Consider the following 22,667-nt stretch of genomic DNA (forward strand, 5'->3'; position numbering starts at 1 on the left):
ATGTAATATGTTAAAAGGGCGAAGGCCGGGGACTCGCTTCTTTTTGGGCTTGTTTTCATAAACCTGGTTGCTTGTTTCTCTCGCGATACCTGGCAACACTGTTCATTGAGGCAGCTGGTGGTCGCATCAGATAGAACTTCTATTCCTAGAGAATAAATAATGAACAACAAATTTGACGCGTGAGTAATTAAATTAACCCACTAACATTTAATGAACACTTCAGCACAGAGAAGTAGAATAACTGTGTTGAATAATGTTGTCAAAGTGTGTAGAAAAAGAGGTGTGTCGGCTTTTTTTTATGCAAAGTGTTTTAAATGTTTACTAACATTTAAAGCGTGCGAACACAATGACCGCTTTGTATCAGGCTTTATATCAGTTTAATGTCAATAAAACAAAGATTTATTAAGTGCATTTAGTCGTTCTGTGTTGCAGGAAAAATGTGCCATGCTGCTGTGTTTTAGCACGTAGCAGCTGGCTTTAGCCTTGTTGCAACAACGCGTACAGGCCAGTGTTGCCATGTCCGCTTGTTATAAGCGACTTTTGGCTTATTTTTCTGCATAAAGTTGCTTGTAAATATTGGTAGTTAACTTGTGGGGTTTTTTAGGCTTGTTTCTAAAGTGTAGTTGCTTATTTGGGCTTGTTTCTAAAGTGTAGTTGCATATTTGGTCTTGTTTCTAAAGTGGTGTTGTTTATTTGGGCTTGTTTCTAAAGTGTAGTTGTTTATTTGGGCTTGTTTCTAAAGTGAAGTTGTTTATTTGGGCTTGTTTCTAAAGTGTAGTTGTTTATTTGGGCTTGTTTCTAAAGTGTAGTTGTTTATTTGGGCTTGTTTCTAAAGTGTAGTTGTTTATTTGGGCTTGTTTCTAAAGTGTAGTTGTTTATTTGGGCTTGTTTCTAAAGTGTAGTTGTTTATTTGGGCTTGTTTCTAAAGTGTAGTTGCTTATTTGGGCTTGTTTCTAAAGTGTAGTTGTTTATTTGGGCTTGTTTCTAAAGTGTAGTTGTTTATTTGGGCTTGTTTCTAAAGTGTAGTTGTTTATTTGGGCTTGTTTCTAAAGTGTAGTTGTTTATTTGGGCTTGTTTCTAAAGTGGTGTTGTTTATTTGGGCTTGTTTCTAAAGTGTAGTTGCTTATTTGGGCTTGTTTCTAAAGTGGTGTTGTTTATTTGGGCTTGTTTCTAAAGTGTAGTTGTTTATTTGGGCTTGTTTCTAAAGTGGTGTTGTTTATTTGGGCTTGTTTCTAAAGTGTAGTTGCTTATTTGGGCTTGTTTCTAAAGTGTAGTTGTTTATTTGGGCTTGTTTCTAAAGTGTAGTTGTTTATTTGGGCTGGTTTCTAAAGTGTAGTTGTTTATTTGGCCTTGTTTCTTAAGTGTAGTTGTTTATTTGGCCTTGTTTCTAAAGTGTAGTTGTTTATTTGGGCTTGTTTCTTAAGTGTAGTTGCATATTTGGGCTTCTAAAGTGTAGCTTGTTTCCTAATGTTTTATACTGTGTATAGGTTTAAAGTGCTCATTATGGCCTATAGTGCCCTATAGTTGCTTCTTTTGGGCTTGTTTTCCTAGACCCGGTTGCTTATTTCTCTCTCAAAACCTGGCAACACTGGTACAGGCCCTGCTCTGGGCCTTGGCTGAAGCCTCGGTGTGTGAGTAGGCTGAGAGGCCGGGCTGAGTGCAGGCCAAGTCGGACTGAAACTATGTTGTTGTTGTTGTTGTTGTAGGCTCGCTGCACGTCTCTTATGGAGCTGCGTTTGGGACCTGTTGTTGTTATTATTGACCGCAGACAAATAACGTTGAAGCAGCAACCAGTGGTGCAAAGTAACGAAGTACATGTACTCAAGTACTGCACTAAAGTACCTATTTGAGGTACTTTTGATTTACTAGAGTATTTCCAATTTTCAGTACTTTTACTTCCACTCCACTAAATCTCAGAGGCAAATATTGAACTTTTACTCCACTACAGTTACGATTCTGATTATTATTACAAAACATACATTAACCACTTCAACCCTATATATATATATATATATATATATATATATATATATATATATATATATATATATATATATATATATATATATTTATTTCAGCCATTTCAAAATAGCAGATGCATTGTGAGCTTGCAGATCTGCTATTTTTAAAAGATTGTTTATACATCTTGAACTTGACCTGAAATGGGACATTCTGCACAATGAGTACTTTCTACTTTTGGTACTTTAGTACATTTTGATACCAATACTTTTGTACTTTTTACTCAAGTAAATTTTGAATTCCAAACTTTTACTTGTACTTTAGTATTTCTACATTGCAGTATTGATACTTTTACCTAAGTAAAACATTTGAGTACCCTTTCCACCACTGGAAGCAACCATCATGTGTAGTTTGGATGGAATCATTTTCACACAGTTTGTTTGTATATGAGTGGGTGACATCCTGTATGGGTGGGTGTGCACCATGCGTGCGTGTGTGTCCACTGCACGCACGCACTATCAGGAGACCACAAGGGGAGGTAAACTCAATTTTCCCATAGAAAGGAGGCGACATTCACTGCTGACATTTTCCCCTTTTTCTCCTTTGTACATAGTGTTTTATATTAGTATTTTATTTATTATTATTTTTTAATTATTATTATTCCATCCTTTTATATTTTTCTCCTTTGTACATATAGTGTTTTATAATTGTTGATGATATGTATGTATTATTGTGTTATTTTTATGCTATGTTGATTGTTGATGAATTGAATACATAGGACCGCAATGGAAACAAGTCCCCAGGATTTTTTTTGTGTTATCCTTTTAGCCTAAATGTTTGACTCTACCACGATCTACAAGCTCATAGCGCTATGAGCTTGTAGTGCAAATCTTTGTATATATATAATTTTTAACTCAAATCTTTGCCCCTGGGGGGTCCCTGGAACAACATATTTTGAGATGGGGGTCCGCGCCCAAACATATCATTTTGGGGGCCCTTGACATGAAAAAGTTTGAGCACCACTGATATTATAGCAACATGAGTTTTTTTCTAAAAACTGTTAGGATTTAGAAGACATTTGTAGAATCCCCAGAAGCAAAGATTTGAGTTAAAAATGTGTAAAAAAAAAAAAAGATTTGCACAAATTTTCCAAAAGAATTGTAGATCTACAAGCTCGTAGAGGAGGGGCACTTGGTGCAGCACTATGAGCTTGTAGATCTTTCAGATTGCTCGCAATGCGAGGCGTTGTGAGCCTGTAGATCGTAGATCTTTTATTATAGTATAGTTTGTCGGTTACTTTTGAAGTAGTATGGTCTTATTAGTTTATTTTCATTTTAGAGGTATTAAGGTCTCAAACGTCCTTAAATTGTCACTTAAAAAATGTGCAGATACCCTGTATACACTTATACTGCATGTTGGTTTGTTTACAGTTGAGTGAGAAAACAATGTTGTACATTAATCATCTGGGGACCCCCCCCCCAAAATCATTTGGGGGAACCCAGTTTGGAAACCATTGTGCTAGTTAGTTACTTTATTGACGCAATTGTGTAAAACATTGGGTTCAAACAATAATCGAAATCCCATGAATAAAAAACTTTAAAAACTATAAAAAGGCATAATACACAACACAAAATCCCTTTACTCATACACCAGGAGCTTTCTGTTGCTCCAAAGTTGACAGGCAGGCATGTAGCATAGGCAAAGTTCCTCTGTTAGTGCCCACAAAGAGTGAGCTCAGATCAGTAAACTCATGTCCATATTTAGCTCTGATGTCTTCTTGTGTGAGGGGACACACCAGTATGTGTTGTTTGTTTTGTATATTACTGTACCAGTCTCACATTGACAAATACGCCACTCAGGTGGTATGCGACTCCACCTCCCCGTTTCCACATGCAGCCTATGAGAGGACTAGGGCTGTCACGATTACAAACTTACGTTGACGATTAATTGTCACACAAATAATTGCGTTTAGTGATTTAATTGTGTGACTTTTAGGCCTTGTAAACAAAAGTTGTACGGGGCAGATATGACAAAAAAAACTTAAATACACAAAGAAATGACTGACATTGGCCGATAAAAATATCAAAATAAATATTGTATTATGGCCAAAATACAGCATATTTAAAGTTTTCTCACAATTTGTTACAAAATAGTGGAAATAGTAGATCTACAAGCTCACAATGCGTCGCATCGCGAGCTTGTAGATCTACTATTTCCACTATTTTTGAAAATGTTTCAAAAATGTACCTTTTTCACCTTGGAAACGAGTATGACTTATGCAAAAATTATTGCAATTATCTCAAATAATTGCGATTAGACGATTATGTAATAATTGTGGCAGGCCTAGAGAGGACAACCCAAACCGTGTAAAGGTTATCCTCAAATAGTCCTCAATGTAAGGTGTACTGATGGTGCTGGTATAGAGTGGATGAACAGATAAATCTACACAAAGCCATTGACATGATGTCCTCTCTCTCTGCGTGACACAGTCTGAAAGATGACGACAGTGGGGATCACGACCAGGACCAGGTCTCACCGAAAGACGGTGAGACGGAAAGGAACGAAGACGAGGACAAGGAACTGAACTCTGCCAAGAAGCGGGTGAGTTGAACCCAGTAATGGGTGAAAAAAAAATCTAATACAATCACGTGACTCTGACTCATTTGATTTTGTCCTGAAGATAACTTGCGTTTCGTCTTCTTTTTCAGATTGCGCCGCCGGGAGTAGGAGAGCACCCTCTGCAGTATAACTTCGTGTCATCTCCTTTTCAGATGGCGGTGCCGGGAGTAGGAGAGCACCCTCTTCAGAATAACTACACCTTCTGGTACTCCCGACGCACCCCGGGGAGACCGGCCAGCACCCAGAGCTACGAGCAGAACATCAAGCCGATTGGAAGCTTCGCCTCGGTCGGTTTGCCCCACACGCTTCATTTATAGTCAGTCGTCGTAGGGTTGGGAATGGATCCTTCCTTAACGGACCTTAACCTTACAGGACTGTAACTCTGAGAGTGTACAAATGGAACGTTCCATTTGTACACTCTCAGAGTTATGGTGGGCCTTGAAATTAAAAGGTTTGAGAACCACCGGTATTGTTATTGTATAGCAGACGTGAAGTCCGCATACCAGCTCTTGACAGTGTGATTAAAAACAGGTTCCGGAAACGGTTCCTAAATGTGATGGAACTGATTCCGGTCCCTCATTGTTGGATCCGATTCCGCCGGTTACGGATCCCAACCCTAGTCGTACGATGGCGTCACTCGCTGAAAGTAGCCGATGTAACAAGCTCACAACGCAAACGCATCGATGCTTTACAGATCTGTTTACGTTTTCCCGGGCATGAAACCCGTGTTGTGATTGGTCAAGAAAAAAAAAGACTGCTTCTGAGGGGAAATGCATACAGTGGAAGTCCCGACCTACAGTATAGACACTTTCTGCCTTAGGATATTACCAGACTTTTCTCCTCGTGAAATGAGGAAAGCCTGGGAACAAGGTTGCATTTGACTAACGTCCATAGTATCACGTACAGTATACATCTGCTGCTATGCTCACGCACTTTTATATCTTACCTCAGGTACTCTGTGTAAATATATAGATTGTTTGTTTTCTTTGATTGATCTCTCTTCCCCCTTGCCCCTCCCCCCCTTTTCTTCCCTTTCTTTTTTTTTCTATGGAAATAACAAAAATTAGTAAACTTTTTTACTTGTGTAAACCTTCTGTGGTGTGACAACAAAGCTGATTCTGATCCTGTTTCTTCCACAGGTGGAGCAGTTCTGGCGTTTCTACAGTCACATGATCCGCCCCGGGGACCTGACGGGTCACAGCGACTTTCACCTCTTCAAGGAAGGGATTAAACCTATGTGGGAGGTGGGTGATCTTGGCTTAACGCTACAGTCCGTACCTATTTTGATCATATGGTTCTCCAAGTCAGCGTGATGTCGCTGTTATAATTATTTGTAGAGATGTACTGATTCCGATACCTCTAACTTGCATATCGGTCGATACCTAGTACCGATCCTAACTTTACATTAGTCATTTAGAAGACGATTTTATCCAAAGCGACTTACAATAAGTGCATTCAAACTACCGGAAGTCTTAAGTGCATTCTCTTCTAAAACAAGCAACCAGGAGTATACCTAGCGTTAAAGTAAAAGTGCAATATATCAGCTACCTACTTTCTTAAACAGATGAGACAAATAGGAAAATCAAATGAGCAAGAGCTAAAAGAAACGAGTATCAAATAAGATCCAATAAAACAAGAGCTCGCACAAATAATTGACAACAGGTAGGCAAGGCTAAGAGGAAGGGTCAGGGTGGTGTTTCCTGAAGAGGTGGGGTTTCAGCCTGCGGCGAATAACGGTGTGTAATTTCAAAAAAATCTAGGACCATGGTTCTCAAAGTGGGGTCCAGGGACTCACAGGGTTCCTTGAGGGGGTTCCAAATGAACCCTTACAGGTCTGTAACTCTGAGAGTGTATGGGTCCATTTGGTTCCATTTGTACACACTCAGAGTTTAAAAAGGTTTGAGAACCACTAAATCAAAACGTTAGTGCAACATCAACTGAAGCGCATTCAAAATAATTGATTACTGTTGAAAACTGATAAATGATGTGGTATGGGAATGGCATAGACAGGCATACTCACCGATACCAGCATTTTAGGCAGTATCGGCAGCTTTTCCGATACTGGTATCGGTATCGGAACAACTCTAATTATCTGCGCCCCAGTGATGTGTGGCGAAAATAGCCAATCTACAAGCTCGTAGATCCCCTATTGTCGGTGCACTACACGGCACAGGGCCAAGTTATACATCAGGCATAACTGACATGAGTCACAAAACTTCTGGCTGGCACCTGACATCCCAGCACTATGCTGCAGCCTGGATTGAAAACGCAAACCTTTCGTTCACCAGTACACTGACCACCAGAGTTGAATACACACACCTAGAATTGATTATCAATGATTCCATTGATTTATCATATTTATCATGTACACTGAAGCATAAATAACTCTGCACTGAATCTGTCTCATTTTTATCTATTAAACAGCACACACACATTATGTAAAACACTCCAATGATATTTGGTAGTGACATTTACGAGTGTGTGTGTGTGTGTGTATAGTATGTCATACATCCAGGTACTGGATATACAGTGCAAAAATAAATGCCTTATCCAACTATAGTTCTGATTTGCTGAAAGTGAGGATCCACTATGTTTAATGTAACTGTGTGTCTGTGCGCGCGTGTTATGTCCAGGACGATGCCAATAAGATGGGTGGCAAGTGGATCATCCGTCTGAGGAAAGGACTGGCGTCTCGCTGCTGGGAGAACCTGATCCTGGCCATGCTGGGGGAGCAGTTCATGGTGGGAGAGGAGATCTGCGGTGCCGTGGTGTCTGTGCGCTTCCAGGTACAAAACAAACACAACCACGGCCTGTTTCTCCTTTTTTTTTTTAAGGAGAGGCAGGCAATTCCTGCTTCGCTTGGATATGACAAGAGAGGATAGGAATGCAAGGGCAGAAGAAGGCACTAACGGTTACCTGATTGCCCGGGGCAAGTAACAGTAAAAATATTCATGCAAGTGGAGTTTCTGCTTTCTGGCTGCCTGAGCGAGCAATGTTGGGTGCGTACTAGTGATGTGCGGGTCGGGTTTTTTCATGACCCGCCCCGCCACGGAACCCAACCCGCCCCTCGAACCCATATATAAATCTATGGCTCAACCCACCCGCGATAAATAAATGACACTGGTTGATTTAGTCGCATTAATCCATAAAAAAAATTATTCCTTTAATCGAAAAAGTAATCAATAGAATAATTGCCATGAAAATAATCGATTTGTTGCAGTCCTACATGATATATCAACAAAGTCGATTCAGACAATATTTAATAATACGAGTCCTCGTACAACACATTACACTGGTCGTGGGGAGTTACTGATTTTCGTCGTGCTAGAGAACGTCCCATCAAGGTTTATTATAACTTGCATTCAGCCATTTCACTTCCCCCACAATGAAGTAGCAGGACTGGTTTGGACAATATTTGCACAAGTCACAGTGTTCAACCAAGGAGTAAAGTATAAACTATGAGCTGTGAGGGGAGCCTCACATGCACACCAAAGTAAACACCCACGAATGTGCGCTTTCACTCTTTCTCTCTATCACACACACACACACACACACACACACACACACGCACACTTCTGTAGCCTACAGGCAGTATGCTGATCGGCCTAGCGGATTGTGAGACACAGACAGACACACGAGTAATGTGTAATAGCGTAAGTAGCTGATTAAGCTTATAGATTGGTTTTGTGTCGATTTAGTTGATATATATATATATATATATATATATATATATATATATATATATATATATATATATATATATATATATATATATATATATATATATATATATATATATATATATATATATATGAAAAGAAAAAACATTGGATTCATCAAGCTACATGAGCAACAGTAAGGGGCTGTATTGGTTCTAAATATCAAGACAGTTTCGATATCTTGTTGGTTAATTGCCCAGCCCTAATGTAGGCACGTCTTATCCGTGCCTCTCACATGAGTTCTCAGTCGCCACGGCTGATTTCAGTCATTTGGATTCCATAGAATTTATGGAAGCATGTCTCGCACCGAAAATAGGCGATCTACAAGCTTACAACGCGTCGCAGACATCACATTTATTTTATTTGTGCAAATTGTTTATGAAACACAGCGCTAGCGCGTGTGCGGGCGCTCCTTTCACACCGTTTCACAAATCGCAAATTATTTAGGACTTAGCCTAACAGCATTTTTTTGCTTGCATCCGTGCCTCTCAGGAGGACATCATCTCCATCTGGAACAAGACGGCGCTGGACCAGGCGACCACGGCGCGCATCAGAGACACCCTGCGGCGCGTGCTCAACCTGCCCCCCAACACCATCATGGAGTACAAGACGCACACAGACAGCATCAAGTATGTATGTTTGAACGCCCTTTATTAATTATCTCTCTGTCTGCTCTCTCTTCTCATCAGTTTTGTCATTTTCGTTTTTTTTTTTCTTCGTTTTGTTTTAAAGAAACCCCAAGAAGCAGATCTACAAGCTCACAAACCCTGTTGGCGTCTGTGACACGTTTGCGAGCTTTGTAGATCGGCTGTTTTCGTCGTGCGACTCCGTCGTAGGACAAAGTGTAAAGTGCAGCTTAGGTGGTAAATGTGTGATCCTATAGGTGCAGGGGCCTTCAACGTTTTTTCAGGCCAAGGACCCCCTAGCTGAGAGAGAGATGAAGCAGGGACCCCCTCTATATTGTATAAAATTGTGTTTCAGATTAAAATAATGTTTTACTTAGTCTGCTCTTTTTTCCCTCTACACCTTATACCTCTTTGCCGAAAAAAGCAGATCTACAAGCTCACAACGCCTCGTTGTGAGCTTGTAGATCAGCTTTTTTCCGGCTAATGTTCCCCTCAGAAAAGGAATTCTAGGGTTCAAGTCATTAATGTAAAAAAAAGTTCCTATCACACAAACATTTGGCGGCCCTTCTGTAGTAACTCTGAGGACCCCCTAGGGGTCCCGGACCCCCTGTTGAAGACCCCTGCTATAGGGGCTTTGTTGTAGACCTGTGTACTAGCAAGAATCTGGGGATATGATGCGTTGATCACGATAACCGTGGTTACGATTCAATATATTGCAATATACTGTATTTTGATACTGTAAGTAAGGCGACATATAGTTATTAAGTTTCTACATTTAATTTGAGGAAAACTGTCGGTATAAAGAACAGAATCAGAACAGTGGTATCTGCATTTGTACCCCGTAAGATCCAACATCATACCTTTTTGTACAATCTAAGCAAAGGAATTAACATTTGCTTATCGCTAATAAAAAGTAATTGAAAAATATAGTGATAGTGTTTTTTTTTTAACTCAATGCAGTACCATATTATGTCATTACAAATGTCTTGACATTTTCTTGCAAAGTCAAGTCCCGCCTGTATTTGTATAGGCCTTAATCACTGTCACTTTGTATAGGCCTTAATCACTGTCACGTTGTCAAAGGGCTCTACAGGCTTTACAGGTTTAGCAAAGGAAACCAAATGACACTCTGCTTGTTGTGTTTAACGTACCTTGTTGATACTTGCTCAAACCATGTACTTAGTAAGTCACTCTGGATAAGAACATCTGCTAAATGTCTGAATTGCACATTTGTATTTGATCTAATCTCTCACACACACACGCGCGTGCACACACACACACTCACTCACTCACTCACTCACTCACTCACTCACTCACTCTACTTTCCTTCCATGTGAAGAAAGTAGGCCCACTTCCTCACATGGAAGGATGGCTCGAAACCAATTCATTCATTTAGTTAAATTTTTAAGTCAAATAAAATCAAATTCTGTAACCCATCTCATACGATATTATGAAGACTGGTTTCCTTTTTATGAATCAAATACTGTGCCTAGTTCTGGTATAAAGCAATGACTGGCTGGATCCATAATGGAATCAAAATGAATCCCTTTAATCCAGCCCAGTCCACCTGTTATCTGTAGATGTTACTGCGTGTGTTTTGTGCTTTCAGAGCCTGGGAAGACTTCCATGGTCTGGTGACTGTTAGCGGCGATCGCTAACTGCGGATACTGAGATTCCTTGCCAAGGGTAGGAACACTTCTCAGTTCAGTTCATTTTGACTTTTTGGATACTGGACATAAATCGTAAGAAAATAATGTACAATTCTTTCAATCAAAGCCGATTTACTAAACAACATTTATAATCATAATCATAATAATACCAACAAAACAAATCAACTAATTTGGTGATTCACATCTGCTATTGCAGATTAATTGTCCCATGTCCCCGAAAAAGAGATAGGGGGAAGCATTAAGCTTGTCGGGCCCTACCCCTACTCTACATATCTGCTGTCTGTTATGTCCTCTTTAACTCATTCAGTGCCTGACTTATTTCTGGCAGTTTGGCTCTGAGTGCCAGAGCCAAAATTCATTGTAAAAAAAAAAAGTGCTTTGGAACCGAGATACACCCTTTTTCAGTAAGAAGTTAAACAAGCAGTGAATGGAGCAGAACATTTTCAAATCATGATATCTTGGGTTCTGAAAATTTTTTCAGAACCCCAAAAAAGTAACTTTTTTTTTGAATATATATATATATATATATATATATATATATATATATATATATATATATATATATATATATATATATATATTTTTTTTTTTTTTTTATTATTTTTTTTTGACGTCTTAGACGTCCAGTTTTTTTTTTGGACGTCTTAGACGTCCAGTGGCACAGGGCTTATGATACAACGGACGTCTTAGACGTCCAGTGGCACTGAATGAGGTAATGAATAACACAACTCAAAATGGACCTCTTCCTACAACATGTCACACACCACAAAATGCATACGGCTGACCTTTATAGTACACCATTACGGAAGCAACACTGCTGCACCTAATAAAATTTATAATGGTTATGTTAGATTTAGAGTAGGGGAGTCATCAGCTCGTTAAGCATTTCACACTACACAAGTCTCTTCTGTCATATCGTTGTACGTGGTTTTCACACTATACGATTGATCGCCGACAAGGGATTGCACACGGCAGGATATTTCACAGGACTTGCCGAGAGTAGAGCCCTGCAACGACAGCGGGATCCCGCGGTACCCGCAGGTCCCAACGCAAATCTTACGGGTTATAAAATAAAAAAATAAACTAATAAACTATCTCCTCGGCAGAGTGATCGCAACCCCATTCATACTGTACGATTTCCAGTCGGCGACAAAGCCAAATATGAAACGTGCTAGATATCTAGAAATGCTCTGAGGTCTCGGTAGAGCCTTTAACACTCGGCGAGTAAAACCTCTGCAATCTTGCGTCAGATCAGGTTTGTTGGTAAACGGCAAAAAAATTCAGCGAGAGCACAATCGGAGCAAATATCTTGCTGTGTGTGTGGCAGCCCTTAGGTATGTGAATGTGCAAGAATTGACAGCAATGACACAACCATGGCGCTAGGTAGCTCTGGTCTTAAAAGTCTAAAGTGTGACGTCTAAACTGTAGTCAAATTAAAGAATATAATTTTGCTACTCTACAAAACTGGCAGTTTTATTATGTTGAAAGCCTATTCTTCGCGGTGGGAAGTCTCTCAGAACCCCACCTTTTGTGTAAAATCCACTTTTTTAAGGGTGATTGCTGATGTGCTATGTTCAGGCATCTGCCGCTAAATGCTGTTTGTCTCTTGTTTGTGCCCTGCTCCCGTCCAGATGTGTACACTATAGCTGATGAATTGGGGAGTTAAGAAGTCCAAGGAAGGATACCTCGGTATGGATTGACGCCGTTTTCCACGGTGCCAGAGCGAGGGTCACAGATGGGACGGAGGCAACGAGAGTCATTCCTTTGTTTCCGTTTGCACATGGAATCCAATGGACGCAAACAGGACTCCCATTCAACACATAACATGGAATGGAGCTGTCTGCTTGAGAGAGCAAAGTCTGTGGGGTTTTTTTTGTTCGTTTTTTGTTTTTATCTGCCAGAGGAGAATCTCTGTGGATGTCTTTTTAGTTTTTTTGTTTTCAGACTTGCTGGCCACCAGAGGGAGCCTGCTGCGCTACAGATGGTTGGTGTTCTGCCTCTGATCAATATCTGGTGACAAAAGAAGAGTCCCTTCTTTTATAAATATAACAAACCTGAACAGTGATAACACATAGATCAGATTTTATTGTGTAACAAACATAATCACACCTCCCTCTGTTGAGAGTTTGTAGACGTACATCTATCGGAACTGTTTTATCGGGACTCTGAAATAAACAGGGTTACAGGTACATGTAGATGTTATTTTATTACAGTCGCTGTATTTTAACTACAAATCCTCTTTGTCATTTGAACTAGAATTGCTATTATTGTGTACAAAAATATATTTGTAAAAAAACGACAACAACAAACTGTCCAGTGTCCACTTCAAAGATGACTCAATGGAAATCGGTGACGATTATTCCAACTGTTGGCCTGGAAGTTGAAATCCCAAAGGACGAGGACCATGCTTCAAGGTGTGCGTTTCACCTCTTAACCTCTTTAGACTGGACTTGACCACGCTGCCTGTATCACTGTGCCTGGCCCTTGAGCCCCCACCACCCCCAAACCACGTTTCTGTTCTGACACCCACCCCCCTTCAAAACCGCCTCCATGGGATGAGATCTTCTGTGATATTCCCCAAAGTCTGCAAGAGCAGCGCCAAAAAAACACTGATCTGAAATCAGTGAGCCTGACCACGTCTCCTCCCCACCCGACTCCATTTTGTAATGAAGAACTGAAACTGGGCCGGGGCTCCGGGCTTTGGGCTCAGTCTTATCTCTGCCTCCCCTGTTACAGTTTTGAATCAATTCCCTTGGGAGTATATATATTTTTTTGAACTGTTGAGGCCAAATTTATGCTCTGTCGCGCGGAGGTGGTGTCGCGTGCCGTGAACGGCCCGAGAATGGCAAGACCTACGAGCTCGCAAGTGAGCATGTAGAGGTCTGCTATTCTCTGCGAGCGACAAAGTATGAATCGGGGCTTTAGGAAAAGAGCCTAAAGTGGTTGTATAAAAATATTTCATGAGAAAAGAAAACTGTAATGCTGCCTAGGTGTGGATAAGGTGCTGGGTAACGGCTGTGTGTCCACACAGAGGGATCAAACGTGCTGTGTGATCTACACCTGATGATGAATTATAGCAATAAAATGTCAAATATGCATCTGCTGCTACAACCTGGTTCATTGTCCTTTTCTGTTCAATTCTGGCATTTTATTTGATACCACTGTCAATCCTCTGAACGAGGGTCACTGACGTGCTCTGTAGTGATGATGACTTAAACTGTATTCTGCTCATGGCTCATTTCACCAATCAGCTCATCTCGAAGAACATGTGATTCTACGGGAGAGAACAAGGCAGAGGTTGTCGGTCAGAAAAGCCAGGTCACGTGTACAGTACCAAGTATGTAAAGTATGTCGTCATTAGAGATGCACCATTAACACATTCCATGCCAGAGTTTAATATCATAATTTACTCACCCACTGCCAGCGATTTTATTTATTTTACCTCGCCACAGACCTCGCTAAATACCTTATGATCGCGTGTTCAACTGTTTTTAGACACACAGGGTAGTTGTGTGAGTGGCCCAGAGAAGAAATTTTCAATCGGCGACGTTCCATTTTGCAGTTGTAGCAGTTTCTAAAACCCGTTTCAAACAGCGTTCAGCGCGGAGAAAAACAACACGAGATAATGTCGATTTAGCGGAAGCTTTAGAGCGGCGGCAGATAGGAACGAAAATCTTCGATTGACGTCATTTCCGTATCCGGGTGTGCTACAATGAAATGTGTCACTGCGAGAGAGTGCTACAATGAAATGTGTCACTGCGAGAGAGTGCTACAATGAAATGTGTCACTGCGAGAGAGGAACAAAAAAGACCACTTCACGTAGGCTACGCGATTGGCACGCTGCGGCTTTATTTAGGTTCGCGTAGATCTACGCGATTGGCATGCAATGTGTTAATCGGTCATGTCGGCATCAGCAATTTCGGCCTTGAAATGCTATGGCTGGATCAAATCGATGTCAAAATAATACATCGGTTTTAGCTGACATTTTATGTTTGAATGTGAATCTGAAAGTCTTTTGTAATGCTGAAGGCTGCAGATTTCATCCGTTTTCTGGGGAAGCTTTCAAAAGTAGCATTTAAAAAAAAAGTTAAAATACTACATTTAAGTAGTTTGAACTAATATGTGCATTGTGCATCAGTAGGCCTAATAATTCAGGTAATAAGAATGCTCTGCTATTTAGAAGTCTTGCATCGTCACTCAGAATCTCAGTTAAAGGGAACTATCTGTTGATTTGACCATGCAATTAATCCGTACTTCAGGTATCGGCCAAAACATCAATACTGTGCATCCCTAATAGTACGTTTAGTAAGTATTGACACACTTAATTCCAGAGAGCCATGGTTTAGTATGCAGCAGCAGACGACAGCTTACCAATAAGAATGTGGCAGCCAGCAGCAGTAGTTTGGTGTTTGAGTCCATGTTAAGCGGCACTGTGGTTGAAACACATTTACAACTGGTTGAATAGGAAAAATTGAAATAATACATACATACAATTGGGATATATTCTATCCATCTATTGAATCTATATCTTATCTAATATAATCTACTGACCTTCCAAACCAAAGTATTCATGGTCCATGTTACATTCGTCATTAAAGCCAGGCCATCTCTTCCATATTGAGCCAATTCTCTCACCAATCATGGAGACAAGCTGGTCGTTGACAAAAACAGACAGTCTTTAGAGGTGACATTATGTTATGTTATAAATAAATGTATCAGGAACCCCAAAAGATTGATGCATATATATATATATTACAGACATACATTTTCTATAGTGAACACTAACCTGGAATTCCTGGTTGGAGAGACAGCGACATGGACAGCAGTCACCCTGGATTCTGATGGAAGATGTTCCCTCTGAATCACACACCTCCAGAAGAGGAGTGAACATGCTCCATCTGATGGTACACACACACACACACACACACACACACACACACACACACACACACACGCACAGTCGCACACAGACACACACTGGTGGGCCATGAGGATATTGTAAGTGGGCCCCCCAAATAATGGCAAAACACTAAGATTTTAATGACAATATAACATAATAATATAACATTAAAGGATGAATGTAAAAATAAATGTCAGTCAATAGGAACTTAAAGTATTCGGTTGTTAAGACGTGACGTTACGCCCCGCTAGAATAACTTCCGGTCCAAGTGTGTATTTTCCCAATATGCGCAGTGCTGTGTCCCTTGCTGTTTTAACAGATCTGAGACTAAAATAACAACTCAATTCTACCGCTTTCCTGGCAATGACAAAAAGAAAAGGAAATCGTTTTTTTATATACATCTATATATAAATATATATAAATAAATATAAATAAATATATATTATAATGTTAATAATAATAAATAAATACAAATATAAATATATATATATTAGCCTACTTTTTACTGTCTATGATATTAGCATTAAGACCCTTATTAACCCTCAATGGTTCATTTCTGAAAAAGGAGGTTATTGTAAAAAGATTTACGGGTTCCAACATGTTTGTTTACAATGAAGAGTGGACGGCGCTGGTGCCTTTTGGACCCGGACGTGACGTCGGACGACAAAATGACGTCAGACTTAAGAACCGAATACTATTTTAGTTCCATTGTTCCAAGCAGGAACACAATGGATTGATTGTTCATTGAAATGAAGCGACACGCTTTGAGCTCGATCTGCTACTTTTGCTATTTTTTAATTTGGACATATGAGGTTTCTAACCGACAGAGACGATATAATGTAACAAATCTGGCAGCAAAGCCGTTTTTCCTCCATTAAGAGCAATACTGCATTCCTCTGCCGTGTGTGTGTGTGTGGGGGGGGGGGGGGGGGGCTCCCTCCATGCTGGCAGCTGTTTTGTGTGTTCATTCTCCCAGATTAAACCTCACCCTTGCAGGGCGAAACAAGGGAGAGCTGCTCCCTGCTATTTACAGACGGGCATCTATCATGGTGGTCCAATAAGGTTGGAGGCCATAGCGTACAGTAAGTCCTAATGTAATGAGTGGAATGGAAACATGTTTAACCAATTAAGACCTGAGCCCCATTCTAAACATGTCTTCTAAATCCTCCAGTTTTCAGAAAAAAATGCATGTCTTATCAGCGGTGCTCAAACCTTTTCATGTCAAGGACTCTCAAAATGATATGTATTTGGCCATGGACCCCCCCCCCCCCCCCCCATCTCAAAATATTTTGTTCCAGGGACCCCCAGAAGCAAAGGTTTGAGTTAACAGCAGCCATACTGGAAAGAAATTGAGCCTTACTTCCTTCACACAGGTGTACTAATTAAATGAAGGCTGATATTGTGCATGTTGGCTCACTGGAAAGACTCTGCTACACCGGTGGGTCTCAAATTGGGGTCCAGGGACCCTCATGGTTCCCTGGGGGGGTTCCAAATGGCCCCTTACGGGTGTGTAAAATGGACCCTTATACGGGTCAATTTGGTTCCATTTTATGGGAGTCCTTGAACTGAAAAGGTTTGAGAACCACTGGGCCTTTATTAGTATCATTGGTAAGACCTGTGTGAAGGAAGTAAGGAAGAGGCCCAATTTCTCTCCACTATGCCTGCTGTGCATAGAGCCTATTTGATGTACTGTAGCTGTTGTGGGATAGTAATCCAATACTGTATTGACTGAAGATGGTACAATATTGGCCTATAAATGTACAGTATATTGTAAATGTCTAGCATTCAAAACCAGGTATATTTGCAGTGCTCTGGAAGCCTCTCTACTGTTAAAGCTATATTGATTATGATATGGAGCTTGGGTCAGTTTACCAGAGTGGAGACTTCTTCTACTCCTGACAGCCTTTAGGGTGTGAAATGTTGTGACTTAGCTGCAGTGGTGTAAAGTAATTAAGTACATTTACTCAAGTACTGTGCTTAAGTACAGTTTTGAGGCATGTTTACTTTACTGGACTTTACTATTTCCAATTTTCAATACTTCTACTCCACTACATCTCAGCGGCAAATATTGTACTTTTACTCCACTACAATTACTTGAAAACTTCAGTTACTAGTTACTTTGCAGATATAAACATATTTTAAACATAGGCTATTTGAAAATAGCCGATCTACAAGATGCGACGCGTTGTGAGCTTGTAGATCTGCTATTTTCAAATGTTTTAGAAACTTTTACTTTTGGTACTTTAAGTATATTTTGATGCCAATACTTTTGCACTTTTACTCAAGTAACATTTTGAACACAGGCCTTTTACTTGTAGTGGTGTACTTCTGCATTGCAGTATTGATACTTTTACTTAAGTAAAACATTTGAGTACTTTTTCCACCACTGCTTAGCTGTTCAAGCACCATTTCCAAAATGTAATTAAACACATTTATTGTTTATGACAATGCCAAATGGTACTGTTTTTCCCCCTCACTTTATTTGAATTATCTGTTGATCTCTCTCTAAAACAAACCACATCACAAAGATCAGATGCTTACCTCTGATGTATAGAGCCAATGAGATGCTTACCTCTGATGTATAGAGCCAATGAGACGCTTACCTCTGATGTATAGAGCCAATGAGATGCCTCTGTGGGGTGTAGGCCCTGATTTCCATCAGGCAGCAGCCGAGGCAGCAGGCGTCCGCCCGGAGGGGCCGTTCAAAGTGGAACACCTGGCATCCTTGTTGGTTGAAGCCCTGCAGGGAGCAGGAACGAGCCGGACCGCAGCACTGCAGACACAGGCAGGAACTCTCTGAGGGCAGGGAGGGAACAACACATATTCTGGTCAGTGTGAACCACTGATTCACACAGTGATTTACACAGTGATTTAGACACTGATAGGGAACAATACCTTCCACGGCCACAAACAGCTGCTCTCTGCTGCCCCCCGTGGCGATGCTGTAGATCCTCCTGGGAACACACTGTAGACCTGCAACAGGTGAAAGGAAACTAAAGGAACATTTCACCAGTGGTGGAAAAAGTACTCAAATGCTTTACTTAAGTAAAAGTACCAATACTGCAATATAGAAATACTCTGTTACAAGTAAAAGTCCAGAATAAAAAAATTACTTGAGTAAAAGTACAAAAGTATTGGTATCCAAATGTATTTAAAGTTTAAAGTTTTTTATTAAATAGGGCTAAAGTGGTTAATGTATGTTTTACAATGTAATAATTTATGCCTGCAAAGTAACTAAAGTTTTCAAATAATTTTAGTGGAGTAAAAGTACAATATTTGCCTCGTATTGGAGTAAAAGTATAGACAATTGGAAATACTCCAGTAAAGTAAAAGTACCTCAAAATTGTACTTGAGTAAATGTACTTAGTTACTTTACACCACTGCATTTTTTTTTTGTTGCATTGCTTTACGGCGAATGGCGATTACCAAAACAAAGCACATACTTGATTGCACTGACATGTTGAACGACTTACTAACCTTGTAAGTCTGTTCTCGCTGTGATGTGAAGCTGGCTGACTGTGTCCAGCATCGCAACGGAGTCACTAACACCACCCCCACCACCACCAGACGGTGACCACCGCTCTCCCATCCCTGACCGGCTCGTCTGTCCCAGAGGAGGCTGCCCACCATGACCGTTCTCCAGCGTACTCCTCCCGAGGAGGTCCAGGTGTGATTCCTGATGGCCAGGCCCCCCTCCTCCTCCTCCTCCTCCTCGGTGGGGCTGGGGGTCTTCAGGTGAGTCCTGGTGGTCACAGGTAGCAGGCCCACCTGGGCGGCGGAAAGCTCTGAAGAGCATCTGGATGTGTTTCTCTCTCTCCAGTCGACCGAAGGGTAGCGGTTGACTGGTCACCGCTGACCTGGGCTAAGATGAATAAGACATGGGTATTTTTTTTTTTTTTTTTTACAACATAGTATGGCTTTGGTTTTGATTATTAGACAACATACCATAGTAGCCGACAACTCTTTTTTTTTTAATGATATAGTATTGAGCATAGCTTTTGTTTACCGGCCCTGGTTCCACAGATAGAAAGCCCATTCATTCAGCCCATAGAGATTTACGAAAATATCTACATGAATCATTTTAAGCCTGTAACCAAGCCATCCAGGCTCCTGGTGAGTCATGACCATAAAACATTTGATTTTGTCAAAAGATATTTGAAACCGGCCAAAAAAGTTACAACTTACAACTTTTTTTGCGGTCCCTTAGATCCATATTACGATGATACATATGGTGATCGCTCAGTTCGTTCAATAGACTAATCGCTCGGAACTATCTGACATGCTTACTGCGCTTTCTCTTGTATTTAGCTTTGTCCTGCACTATGCAATATTTGAAAACCGCAAAAAAAAGTTACTACTTTGCCTTTTTTGCTGTTTTCAAGACCCATATTACGATGATACATATGATCGCTCAGCTTGTTCAATAGGCTAATTGTTTGGAACTATCTGACATGCTTACTGTGTGTTCTCTTTCCTTTGCCTTGCACTATGCAAGCACTGCTGAGGGTGTGTAGTGTTGTACATGGTTTAATTTGTCCATTTCTGATGAGTGTGACGTCTTTTATCCTTGCCCTGTAGTCTGTATCTTAACTGCTGTGCTGCCCTTGGTGACTGAATTTACCCCTACTGTATAGTGACAACAAAACAGTAGTATATTATGATGTTATACATTTTGTACAATTATAGTATGATTTTCTTTTTATAACATAGCATTACTTTTCTTTTCTTTGAAAACAAAGTATGATATGGATTTTCTTTTGAGAGGCTGTGCTGTTCCTTACAACCAACTCAAGTCATACACAAAATGTCAACAAATAGAATTTAAAAAAGCAATACTAGCCTATATACTGTTATGGAACATTTCATGTGTCAAAATATGTCATCCTATACTACTGTATGCAATCAAACAAAAGGCATTCTCTACTACAGTGGTTCTCAAACTTTTTCATGTCAAGGACCGCCAAAATGATGTTGTTTTTGGATGCGGACCCCCTGTCTCAAAAAATATTTTTGTGCCAGGATTTTTCAAAAATAGCAGATCTACAAGCTTGTGCCGCGCTAAGAGCTTGTATATCTGCTATTTTTGAATAGCCAAAGTATAAAATATGGTTAAAGTGGTTAAAATGATTGTGACGCTCTATTTACTCATTTTGCCGGGGACCCCCTGGTACCCCCCCAAGGACCCCTGGGGGTCCCCGGACCCCACTTTGAGAACCAATGCTCTACTATGACGGTGCAGGAGCATCACTGTAGATGCCACTAATGGCCATGGAGTGGAGCACAAATGACTGACCCCCATGATGTAGTCAGTGAAAGTCACAGTGTGGACTTTCCTGAAAACAAATGCTGTGCAATTTTACAAAACACATGCCATACTCTTATAATAACGTTTATATTATTTTACCAAAACAAAATATCATGCTATACTGTTCTACATAAAATGTTAATGTATTACATATTACAAAAGTCATACTACACTAATGTCATTTTAGACAATTTTACAAAAGAAAAGTCACTATACAGTACACATTTTCTTAAAGATTATATTTCTGGCCAATGCTTGCTTTATTATATATAGGTAAGGCTCTGAGGCGCCTTCATTGTGGCTAGTAGTCAGCCTTCGCATTCACATTCAAACTACAGAGTTTCTTCAAACAGTGCTTAGTGTGCTTACAGCTCAGAGTATAAATAATATCTTTCATTCTCAAGGGTATGCTGACCCAAACACCACTCAACATGACGTACATATATAGATCTGCTATATTTATTTTAATCGTGAACATTTTTGTGCAAATCTTTGCACAAATTTGTAACTCAAATCTTTGTTTCTTGGGGGGTCCCTGGAACAAAATATTTCAGATGGGGGTCCGCGGCCAAATACACATAATTTTGTGAGGTCCTTGACATGAAAAAGTTTGAGCACCACTGACACCACAACATGTTTTTTTTTCTTCAAAAAACTTAGGATTTAAAGATTAAGATATGAGTTACAAATCTTCACTTTCAAAACTATCGCACAAATCTTCACAATTTTTCCAAAATAGCAGATCTACAAGCTCATTGCGGAGTGCCGTGCAATGAGCTTGTACATCTGCTATTTTTTTAATTGCCAAAGAAATCAAAAAATTACACAGATGTCTTAATGGGTTAAATATGCTGTCATTCCTCAACAGAAGGCAATAAACATAGCATAATAGAACAGCCAAAACAGCCAAAAGCAAAGGACAATAAAACTAGTCTCATACCATCTGCGGTCCACTTCCAGGCATCTACCAGAATGTGAGAACACGTACGACCCTGAAGGAGTCTGTGAGAGAGGGGCACCGGGGCGAGCGACTGCAAAGTCTTGGTGATCCGGAGGGGTTAAGCATGCGCTTCTCTTGCTCTCTCTCTCTCCATGTGTTTGTGCGTGTGTGAGGCTTGGAGTGGCAATGTTTGGCTTGGTGTGCGTACGTCGTGTGTACAGACGGACCCCTTTGTGCAGTGGTGTGTTTGTCTGGAGACCCCCGCACTCACTCACTCACTCACTCACTCACTCCCACCCTGTGGTGTAAAGTAACTAAGTACATCAAGTACTGTACTTAAGTACACTTTTGAGGATTTTTCAGTGTTTCCAATTTTCAATACTTTTACTTCTACCTCACTACATCTCAGATCGAGGCAGATATTGTACTATTATTATATACTATTATTTGACAACTTTAGTTACTAGTCACTTTATAGATTTTGATTATTATTACAAAACATACATTAACCACTTTTGCCCTATATACATTTCGGCCATTTGAAAATAGCCGATCTACAAGCTGACAATGCGTCGCATTGTCAGCTTGTAGATCTGCTATTTTCAAAAGATTTTTAGACATTTTATACATTTTGAAAACTTTATGAAATGGGACCGTCTGCATAATTTTGAATTCCGGACTTTTACTCGTAACATAGTATTTCTACATTGCAGTATTTATTGAGACTTTTACTTGAGTAAAACAAAATAGTACTTTTTCCACCACTCACTCCCACCCCAGATCTCTCCCCGACTCTGTCTCAGTTTCCATCCCAACCAGCCCGGATCTGCCCTTTGTTGGCAGCAGAAAAGCACCATTCAGCCATGTAATTGAAATCCTGTTTCTATTCCAGAGATGGGTTGGGGGCTAGAGTGAGGGGAGGTAGTGTT

General features: G+C 40.3%; 2 protein-coding genes across 3 annotated transcripts; one reads left to right on the forward strand and one right to left on the reverse strand.

Moving 5' to 3' along the window:
* Positions 1-39: 39 nt before the first annotated feature.
* On the forward strand, positions 40-13,704 carry eif4e2 (eukaryotic translation initiation factor 4E family member 2). 2 transcript variants are annotated; one of them, XM_080439044.1, is made up of 8 exons: positions 40-179; positions 4,449-4,560; positions 4,668-4,865; positions 5,718-5,822; positions 7,212-7,364; positions 8,790-8,930; positions 10,533-10,609; positions 12,225-13,704. In XM_080439044.1, exons 1-7 carry the CDS (start codon positions 160-162, stop codon positions 10,566-10,568), a joined length of 765 nt encoding a protein of 254 aa, XP_080295170.1. In that variant the 5' UTR covers positions 40-159; the 3' UTR covers positions 10,569-10,609; positions 12,225-13,704. The 2 variants fall into 2 exon arrangements, with proteins under 2 accessions (XP_080295170.1, XP_080295169.1); XM_080439043.1 differs by having other exon boundaries at positions 8,790-8,926.
* Positions 13,705-13,840: 136 nt separating this feature from the next.
* On the reverse strand, positions 13,841-20,792 carry LOC308093368 (phospholipid scramblase family member 5; the record flags this gene model as incomplete). The annotated part of the gene is made up of 8 exons (XM_080439702.1): positions 13,841-13,867; positions 14,965-15,023; positions 15,145-15,244; positions 15,380-15,491; positions 18,097-18,289; positions 18,389-18,466; positions 18,971-19,355; positions 20,787-20,792. 8 exons carry the CDS (start codon positions 20,790-20,792, stop codon positions 13,841-13,843), a joined length of 960 nt encoding a protein of 319 aa, XP_080295828.1.
* Positions 20,793-22,667: the final 1,875 nt, after the last annotated feature.

Source organism: Gymnoscopelus braueri (assembly GCF_963280865.1).
Source record: "Gymnoscopelus braueri genome assembly, chromosome: 10".
Lineage (NCBI taxonomy): Eukaryota > Metazoa > Chordata > Actinopteri > Myctophiformes > Myctophidae > Gymnoscopelus > Gymnoscopelus braueri.

What these genes read in the sequence shown, in the direction of transcription:
- eif4e2 (XM_080439043.1), top strand. Translation starts at nt 160, where the DNA reads ATGAACAACAAATTTGACGC. An exon ending in CGATTGGAAGCTTCGCCTCG is followed by an intron (nt 4,866 to 5,717) that starts GTCGGTTTGCCC and finishes TTTCTTCCACAG; the next exon opens with GTGGAGCAGTTCTGGCGTTT. An exon ending in GGATTAAACCTATGTGGGAG is followed by an intron (nt 5,823 to 7,211) that starts GTGGGTGATCTT and finishes TGTTATGTCCAG; the next exon opens with GACGATGCCAATAAGATGGG.